Raw genomic sequence first — 9,926 nt, forward strand, 5'->3', positions numbered from 1 at the left:
TCATATATAGTCATATTATGACTTTAAACTCATTTAAATCATGATTAACAAATCTCATATTCATTATACGTCACCTTGGGACGCACAGGGTGTAACACACAACCATTCAACAGGATTCAAAATGCCAAGGCTCGAAGAAATAATATTTTTTCCTTCTAAAACCTTGGCCAAACACCTCAATTTTTGGCCAAAAGTAAGGTTGTTCAAAATCGAATCGAAACCGTTAACCGAACCGAATCGATAACTTATTGGCTTATTGGTATCGGATTATCGGGATAATGGATGGTGAACGGATTAAGATTTTATAATTAACGGCTTAACGGTTTGGGAGTGGATTACATAATTTTCTTATCGGGTAAACCGTTAACCCGCTAAGAATTTTTATATTTACACTTCTACCCATATGTATATAAAGTACTTTTGAAACCCTAAATGGCTAAATACCTAATTTTTATTTTCTAATTCTCAATTGTCTGCATCCACCAGAGGCAGAAAAGTCGCCAGTCTTGTCTCTCTCTTGAACTGAAAACTGAGAAATCAAAAAATCGAAATCTCAACGATTAATACGTGTATGTCTATATGAGTAGTGTTGATGGTATTAAAAATTTGGTTAATACGTGTATGACAGTATAAATAGTCTTGAAGACTCTTCAATTAAAAAATACTGTTTGGTTAGATCTTAGATGGTATTAAAAATTTGGTATTTATTTGAAACTGTTTGGGATTGATTGAATGATTGTTGAGAAAATTTCTATTTGGTTTAGCCGATAAGCCGCCCGATAACCGCATGATAATTGTTAATCCGATACCAATCCTCCCGTTGTCTTATTGGATGGTTAGCAGATTACTATATTTATAATATGATAACCGTTAAGCCGAACCGTTAATCGTAATTATCCGCCCGATAAGCACCCCTAGCCAAAAGCACTTTTGACCCCAAAAAAAAAGTACTTTTGGCCAAAAAAAAAGTTTGGCCAAACAAAATAGCAAACCATTCTATTGCTACGATCTTTGTGCATCGAGCTACCTGTCGAGTTGATATGGCCTCTAAAATGGAGGGTACTAATGCAATTAACCACATGTCGAGGGGTAAAATTACAAATAATCTACCCTTGGGGTGGTTTTTCTTGGTGGGAAAGTAGAGGACCAGTTCGTTATATTCGAAAATTCAAATCATTCGGAATCCAATGGACTAAAGCAAAAGCATCATTCTCTCTCTCTCACACACACACATAGTGACAGAGCCCAATATATATATAAAGAGACAAGACTTCAAATTCAACTTTCCCTAAACCACACCACCATCTCTCACCTTTGCCTCTTTCCTGCAACTGTCTTACATCTTCCTCAATTTTATTCCCTCCTCAAAACCCTAAAATTTTCTTCGCTATTAAACCTGTGAAATCCAAAAAGATTCAATTTTCTCCGTTTTATTCCAAGTTTTTTTTTCATGTTTTTGACCCTTTAAGTGAAAAAAAGGGAAAGCCAACTGATCAAAAGTGAAAGTTGAGCCAGAAAATAGCTAAAGGTGTGGACTTTTGGACCCAGTTTCTTATATAGCCTTTTTTGTGAATTATGGAGCTTTGGCCAAATTATTAATAGGTCAATGAGTTTGTGCTAAATTCTGTTTATGTCTATTTGTTTTTCTCACTATAAACCCAAAAGGATTCAATTTTTCCAGGATTCAAGTAGTTAAAAGGTATTGACTTTTGTACCCTGTTTGTTATATGTTACTCTATTTGTGAATTATGGAGCTTTGGCCAAATTATTTATAGGTCAATGAGTTTGTGTTAAATTCTGATTATATTTGACCTTTTCTTTTTTGCACTATTGGAATACTGAAAATTCCAGAAACTAAAGTTTATTCCTTTATATTACTACAAGAGTTTTTCATGTTTTTGACTTTTAAGTGAAGAAAGGAAAACCAACTGATCAATCTTCTGTTATTGTGAAAGTTGTTACAGTGAAAGTTGTGCCAGAAAATAGTACTCAAGGTTTTGGCTTTTGTATCCAGTTTGTTACATAGTCTCTATTTATGAATTATGGAGCTTTGTGAAAATAAAGCTTTGGCCAAATTATTAATAGGTCAATGAGGTTATGTTAAATTCTGATTATGTTTACCTTTTTTTTTTGTCACTAATGGAATATTGAAATTCCAGAAATTCAATTTCTTTCATCTTTATTCCAAGATTTTGTGTCATAAATTTTGAAGGTTTTAAGGAAAACCCAAGTGTTTCTATGACAGTGCAATCTGTGCCAGAATAAGTTAAAGCTATTGGCTTTGCTACTCGGTTTCCTATGTCACTTTGTGTGAATTACGGAAAGTTATGAAAATAAAGCCTTGGGCTAATTGTTAATTGGTCAATGAGCGTATATTCAACCTACATGTTGTCTCTTTTCGTCTTCTTGAGCCGAGGGTCTATCGGAAACAATCTCTCTACTCCCTCGGGTAGAGGTAAGGTCTACGTACACACTACCCTCCCCGGACCCCATCCCCAGACACCACTTGTGGGATTTTACTGGGTCGTTGTTGTTGTGTTTATGTAGTAATTATAGAATTTTTGGACATTTGTACTGTCTATCTATACTTTCAATGTCTCTCTGTTTTCTTCCAAGATGTACAGTTTTTAAACTTCTGAGAAATAACATAGTGAACAATACTGATACTTTTCATAGTACAATCAGTTTTTATAAAGTCGGTTAAGGTATTGGATTTATGTGTGTGAATTGTGGAGTTTCCAGAACATTTCTTCAGGCTACTCTGTGTTGACATGTTTTTCCCCTTTTTCTGTTTTTTTGATTCGTAAGAGCTGATAAGGTAATTCCAAGTGATCAATCTTCTATCATACTGAACCTGGTGCTGAGAATTCGATTTAGGCATTGGTTCTGTTGTATGAATTATGGAGTTTTGTGGGCATACTCTTCCATTAGTATTTGACTGTGCTGGTTATATTGGAGACATTATGTACACGATGGTGTTTGTTGAGGGCAGCCTTCAATGATTTTGTTACAGTATCTATTATCAAACTGTTACTGAATGGCATATGTGGTTTAACTATTGTTATCATCAATTTTCACTGTTGAAGATTTTGATTCCCAGGATAAAGAAATGGAAGCTAACGGGAAGGACGACTTAAAGAAACCGCTTTTGCAAGATGCTGATGCTGTAGCTGTCAATATGGCTCAACTAAGTGATAGTAGAAATAAAAAGATTAGAACTCTTCTTTTCAAAGTTAATGGCATCACTTGTGCATCTTGTTCGAATTCCATAGAATCTGCGCTGGGAAAGCTTAAGGGGATTGAGAGTGCTACGGTGTCTCCACTTCAAGGACAGGCCGTTGTTAAATATGTGCCAGAACTTATCAGTGTATGTCCAATTTAAGATAATGGAACACTATCTTAATTTTAAGCTAAGAGTATAATCTTCAAACATTCGAGGAATTCAGAGTCCTTGATGACCAAATAACTCAGTTGTCTTTTCATGCTGTTGACAGTCTATTGGTTTTGAAAATCACTATATCTGTTGTTGTTAGTTAACTGATAAATTGATTCTTTTATTTGTGCTTTTCTTTTCCATTTCCAATTTCATGACTTTTCTGTTATAACTGCTCCCTTGAAGTGGCTTGTGTTCCGAACATAATAAAATTGATTGTTGTGACGAAACATTTTCAAACTCAGTTTAATATCTCAAAGAAGGTATGCCATACATTTTGCTCAAAGAAGGGTTTTGATCTCTTTCTCCATTCTAGACTTGCATACATATCTATGCATCTCTCATTGTAAGGAGAAGGTTTACTAATTTCATAAAACAACAAAGGAAATATTCTAGTATGAAGTACCATTTTAAAAAATTTATCCCTGATTTCATATCATCTTTGGGTATGTTGAGCGCTTCCTGAGCTCAACTGAGAAAAGTTGGATCAACTCTAATGTTTATGACCAGTGGCGAAGCCAGGAAATTCAACAAGGGTGTTCAAACCTTTGCCGGTGGGCTATGTAAGGGTGTTCAAAGCCTATTTTTAATCAATAACAAGTAATATTTTACCTTATACGGAGTATAATTTTCCGGCGAAGGGTGGTCAGTTAACCATCCTTGGTTGCACGTAACTTCGCCCATGTTTATGACTTCAGAGATTGATTTAATGGTGGTTGATGCTTTATTTTTCTTCTTTGTTTATATTTCCTTATTTCTAGTAATTTCACAAAAGATATGGTTATACCAGGCAAAAAAGATAAAAGAGGCAGTCGAAGACACTGGTTTTGAAGTTGATGAGTTTCCAGAGCAAGACATTGCTATCTGCCGGATCAGAATCAAGGGGATGGCATGCACAAGCTGTTCTGAGTCTGTTGAACGTGCCCTTTCGATGACTGATGGAGTAAAGAAAGCCGTGGTTGGTTTATCTCTTGAAGAAGCAAAAGTTCATTTTGATCCAAATGTTACCAGTACCAGCCGGATTGTTGAAGTAATAGAAGATGCTGGATTTGGAGCTGATATAATTAGTTCAGGCAGCGATTTAAATAAAGTACACTTCAAGCTAGAAGGCATCAATTCTCCAGATGATTTTACTGTTATTCAATGCTGTCTCGAGGCGCTGGAAGGTGTAAACACTGTTGAAATAAACCAGCAAGAGTATAGAGTGACCATAAGTTATGAACCAGATATAATTGGTCCAAGAACCCTAATGCATTGTATTCAAGAAGCTGGGCATGGGTCGAGTACTTATCGTGCAAGCCTTTATATCCCACCAAGACAGCGAGAATTAGAGAAAGAGCATGAAATCCACACTTATAGGAACCTGTTTTTGTGGAGCTGCTTATTTTCAGTGCCAATATTTGTTTTCTCAATGGTGCTTCCAATGCTTCCCCCTTATGGGAATTGGTTAGAGTATAAGGTTTTCAACATGCTTACTGTTGGATTATTGTTAAAATGGATCCTTTGCACTCCTGTGCAGTTTGTTATTGGTCGAAGGTACTCTTTACAATGTGATTGCCTTTTTTATTCTGAACTGTCTGTTGTAGAAATATAATAATTTCTAGTAATAAACTTTTTATCTAGGTTTTATGCAGGATCATATCATGCACTGAGACGGAAATCTGCAAACATGGATGTTCTGATTGCATTGGGCACTAATGCTGCCTATTTCTATTCGGTTTATATTATGATAAAAGCATTGATTTCAAATTCCTTCGAGGGGCAAGATTTCTTTGAGACTAGTCCAATGTTGATATCGTTTATATTATTGGGGAAATACCTAGAAGTTCTTGCAAAAGGAAAGACGTCAGATGCTTTGGCAAAGTTGACAGAGCTGGCTCCTGAGACTGCTTACCTATTAACATTGGATGGTGCTGGGAATATTATTTCTGAGACAGAAATTAGCAGTCAATTAATACAAAAGAATGATGTACTTAAGATTGTTCCGGGGGCAAAGGTTCCTGTAGATGGCGTTGTTATTAATGGTCACAGTTATGTGAATGAGAGTATGATCACTGGAGAAGCTAGGCCTGTTTCCAAGATGCCGGGTGATAAGGTACTCAAGATTTGTTGGTTATGGGTTTCACACTTTTTTGTTTTCAAATGTAGGCATTAAAAATAAATATTTAATTAATAGGTCATTGGTGGAACTGTAAATGAGAATGGATGTGTACTCATCAAAGCCACTCATATTGGTTCGGAGACTGCACTCTCACAAATTGTTCAGTTAGTTGAAGCTGCTCAGCTTGCCAGAGCACCTGTTCAGAAACTTGCTGATCAGATATCGAGATTTTTTGTACCCACGGTGAGTCTTATCAATTTAAGTAGAAACCACTACAATTCTTGTTAGATAATTTTGTTTTTCTGAATGAAACGAAATTAATGAAGATATGTTTGTCGTATCTTTAATTGTCGTATGTTTGTTTGAGCAAAAGAGATACTCCCTCGACATGTAATGAAGATATATGTTGCAATTGATATCTTCAGTATATTCCTCTCCTCTTAGAAGCCTTTTTGACAATGCACCATTACTTTAAATACTAACAACAACATACCCAGTTTAATCCCACAAGTGAGGTTTGGGGAAGGTAGTGTGTATACAGACCTCCCTACCTTGTGTAGATAGAGAGGTTATTTCCGATAAATCCTCAGCTCAAGAAAGGCAATATCACAGCAGTTTAAAAGAAATAGGATAACGAAGAAGACATGGAAAAAGAAGTGGTAACAACAACAAAATAAGAAGAAAACCAAAGCAGAAGAAACATCACGTAGTAATAGAAATCTAAGAACAAGGAAAGACACTCGACTACCTACTAACCTTCTACTCTAATTCTCGACCTCCACACCCTCCTATCAAGGATCATATCCTAAGTAAGCTGAAGATGTGCTATATCATGTCTGATCACCTCTCCCGAGTACTTCTTTTGGCTTACTTCTACCTCTCCTTACACCCACCATGGACAACCTCTCACTCCTCATTGGGGCATCCGTGCACCTCCTATTCACGTGCCCGAACCATCTCAGTCTCGCTTCCCGCATTTTGTCCACCACGGAGGCCTCCCCCACCTTATCCTGAATCATTACTTTAAATACTGATGGATGTAAACAGTGAAATCTATAGCGAAGACCATGGCCAAATATCCTCTGGTTTATTCTAAGACCTTAATCTGAATGATTAGGATAACAATAATTTGGAGCCTGTCATAGTTTCTAATGTATTATAATACAGCACAGTTCATATGATAAGAGAATGAATATAGCTTTTGAGACCTAAAATGGTGCTTATTAAGTTGACCTTATTCACTGATTTAGCCAGTTATCTGCACAAAAGCTAAAACAATCATATTTTATTATTATTTCAGGTTGTTTTAGCTGCAGTCATGACATGGCTGGCGTGGTTTATCCCTGGAGAAGTAGGTGTATATCCTTCAAGTTGGATACCAAAAGGAATGAGTGTATTTGAGCTTGCATTGCAGTTTGGTATATCGGTATTGGTGGTTGCTTGCCCCTGTGCTCTCGGATTAGCTACTCCTACAGCAATTATGGTTGCCACCGGAAAGGGCGCTTCTCAAGGTGTCCTTATTAAAGGTGGAAATGCTCTTGAAAAAGCACATAAGGTTTGTTCCCCTCAAAAAAAAATCCAGCCTTATTAGTAGACTACAAGTGAAATTATTTCAATTTCACACAAGAAAGCGGTCTACTCTTATCTTTCTTTCTTTTTTCCCTTTTGAGCTACGGATTTGAGGGGTTGGGTAGGTGTTGTCAGCTTTGTTGCGTTGAAATGGGATCAAACTTTTGGTTCCAGAAGCTCTCGTTTATATAACTAAGGAAAATAAGTAGCTAGTTAACTGGGAGTTCATTTATGCTTAATTAGAATACCAAATATTTTAAGTCATGAATAGAAAATAAATTGCATATTTCTATTTTCTGGTGTGGGTGTTAATACAACAAGGTGTATTTTCTGGTGTGGGTGTTTCTATTAACTAGGTGTTAATGCAAACACGTATTGTTCTTACAGGTGAAACTGGTTGTGTTTGATAAGACAGGAACACTGACAGTTGGAAAACCCACTGTTGTCAGTGCCGTGCTATTCTCCAACATCTCTATGCAGGACTTCTGTGACGTAACTATCTCTGCCGAGGTGGGGCTTCTTTTCCCTTCTTCTGTTTCATATTTCTTTTCATTAATACATTTTCAGATGTGATGCCTACAAAATTATCTGATAACTTTGCTACGTGGAGTATCATAGTCAAGATATGCATTTCTTATATTTGCACATGAGAGGCGAGTTACATAATCTAAAGTGTAGAATTACATGATACAAAGGGACTGATCTTCAATTATCATCATAAAGTATCTGAACTACTCTTTCCTCTATCCTATACTTTAGTAGTAATAGTAAATTATCGCAACTGAATATTGTGTCACATGAGATAATAAATTCTCCCCAGCTTGTATTTGTAAAATGATACTTCATCTCTTCCCACTTTTAGTTCCTTTCTTTTTAAGGATATGTAACTCGGATATTGGAGACTTATTTAACTTGAACATTTTATATTGTGCTAGAAGACAATACTAATTGTGATGGATATAATTACATAAGTTATTGCCAACTAGTATTAGTTCCATTAAAGTGATACATTTTTGGACTTCCCCACAATGAAGTGGATTACCTGTATCATGTCCAAGTAGTAATCATTAAGCTAACTATACAAATATGGACTCAAATAAAATGAGGCATTTTCAATTGTGATATCAAAAGTGGACAAATTATTAAAAATTGACAGAAATATCAGTACTATGGGCCATCCATGTTAGATTCATATGTCTGGAATTTGATTTTCAGGCAAATAGTGAGCATCCTATTGCAAAAGCTGTTGTGGACCATGCCAAAAAGTTACGCCAGAAGCACAGTGCGGAAAATGAACATCACCCTGAGATAGAGGACTTTGAGGTGCACACTGGAGCTGGTGTGAGCGGAAAAGTTGGAGAACAACGAATTCTAGTCGGAAACAGGAGGCTTATGCATGCTTTCAACGTCCCAGTTAGCAATGAAGTTGAGAACTACATTTCAGAGCATGAACAACTCGCTCGTACTTGTGTCTTAGTTGCCGTGGATGGGAAAATTGCTGGGGCTTTTGCTGTGACTGATCCTGTAAAGCCAGACGCAGCACGTGTTGTTTCTTTTCTCAAATCAATGGACATCACAAGTGTCATGGTGACTGGTGATAACTGGGCGACAGCAAGAGCAATAGCAAGTGAAGTGGGAATTCAGATGGTGTTTGCTGAAACAGATCCACTGGGAAAAGCTGATAAGATTAAAGAATTGCAGGCAAGCTTTTCTCTCTTCTTTCTTGAATAATATGCATTTTTACTAAGATCCAAGATTAGCACTTGATGCATGATGCAAGTTGTTTGTCCACTAACGGCTTGGCTATTTTTGGCTGCAAGTCTGATGCTTTATGTTTTCATTTTGAGGATGGTTTGCTATTGTTAGGAAGAAACTCCAGACTGCAAGCTTGTATGCGCACAAATAGTATTGTCCATTTAAACGGAAAACGCTTTGAAGATTCACTAGGCTCAACTTAGCTTCTAATTTCTACCACTTTAATGCAGTTGAAAGGCACACCTGTTGCAATGGTAGGAGACGGGATAAACGATTCCCCAGCACTCGTAGCAGCTGATGTTGGGATGGCAATTGGTGCAGGTACCGATGTAGCTATAGAAGCCGCTGATGTTGTTCTCATCAAAAGCAATCTTGAAGACGTCGTCACAGCGTTAGATCTCTCTAGAAAGACAATGTCACGTATCCGACTCAATTATGTTTGGGCACTCGGGTACAATGTGCTTGGCATGCCAGTTGCTGCTGGTGTCTTGTTCCCCTTCACTGGAATCCGTTTGCCCCCATGGCTTGCTGGTGCGTGCATGGCGGCTTCTTCTATTAGCGTGGTTTGTTCATCGCTACTGCTGCAGTCTTATAAGAAACCTCTGCATTCTCGAGTCAATTAATCATAGTTTTCTTAAGTTTTTTAAATAATCTCCATTATTATGTTAGTTTCTAGCTTAACCATTGCTTTCAATTTGACCAAAAATAAGGTCAAAGAGGGGCATAATATAAAATGATTGTTGTATTTTAGTCTTTCTCAATATGATACATCTTTTCAGCTACTCTACTAATGATATTATACTTATAGCAGTAGTCCGACATTTTCTCGGATCCCGCGCATAGTGGGAGTTTAGTACACCGAGTTGCCCTTTTTTATTATACTATAGCACTAAGCCTAGTCATCGCCCCTACCCACCCACCCTTTTCTTCTACCCTCGTTAATTTGGAAAAATTCAAATAATAATAAAATTTCTAAGGAATTTTAGCATTCTCTTGTTGACTGATTTGAAATGAAGTCCATATTTCTACAATTAAAACAATTATTATTTTAACCATATTTACACATTC

General features: G+C 36.8%; 1 protein-coding gene across 2 annotated transcripts; it reads left to right on the forward strand.

The window, feature by feature from the left end:
* The first annotated feature begins 1,186 nt into the window (after nucleotides 1–1,186).
* Nucleotides 1,187–9,643, forward strand: LOC107795189 (copper-transporting ATPase HMA4). 2 transcript variants are annotated; one of them, XM_075222168.1, is made up of 9 exons: nucleotides 1,187–1,528; nucleotides 3,101–3,367; nucleotides 4,224–4,969; nucleotides 5,057–5,528; nucleotides 5,610–5,777; nucleotides 6,835–7,089; nucleotides 7,491–7,613; nucleotides 8,319–8,804; nucleotides 9,089–9,643. In XM_075222168.1, exons 2-9 carry the CDS (start codon nucleotides 3,110–3,112, stop codon nucleotides 9,479–9,481), a joined length of 2,901 nt encoding a protein of 966 aa, XP_075078269.1. In that variant the 5' UTR covers nucleotides 1,187–1,528; nucleotides 3,101–3,109; the 3' UTR covers nucleotides 9,482–9,643. The 2 variants fall into 2 exon arrangements, with proteins under 2 accessions (XP_075078269.1, XP_075078270.1); XM_075222169.1 differs by having other exon boundaries at nucleotides 1,281–1,699.
* The last annotated feature ends 283 nt before the right edge of the window (nucleotides 9,644–9,926 follow it).

The sequence above is a fragment of the Nicotiana tabacum genome, chromosome 9 (genome assembly GCF_000715075.1).
Source record: "Nicotiana tabacum cultivar K326 chromosome 9, ASM71507v2, whole genome shotgun sequence".
NCBI lineage: Eukaryota > Viridiplantae > Streptophyta > Magnoliopsida > Solanales > Solanaceae > Nicotiana > Nicotiana tabacum.

Excerpts from the sequence above, each read along its gene's own strand:
- LOC107795189 (XM_075222168.1), top strand. The coding sequence starts at position 3,110 with ATGGAAGCTAACGGGAAGGACGACTTAAAGAAACCGCTTTTGCAAGAT. Across the intron at positions 5,529-5,609 it reads CCAAGATGCCGGGTGATAAG|GTCATTGGTGGAACTGTAAA; the intron begins GTACTCAAGATT and ends TTTAATTAATAG. Across the intron at positions 8,805-9,088 it reads ATAAGATTAAAGAATTGCAG|TTGAAAGGCACACCTGTTGC; the intron begins GCAAGCTTTTCT and ends ACTTTAATGCAG.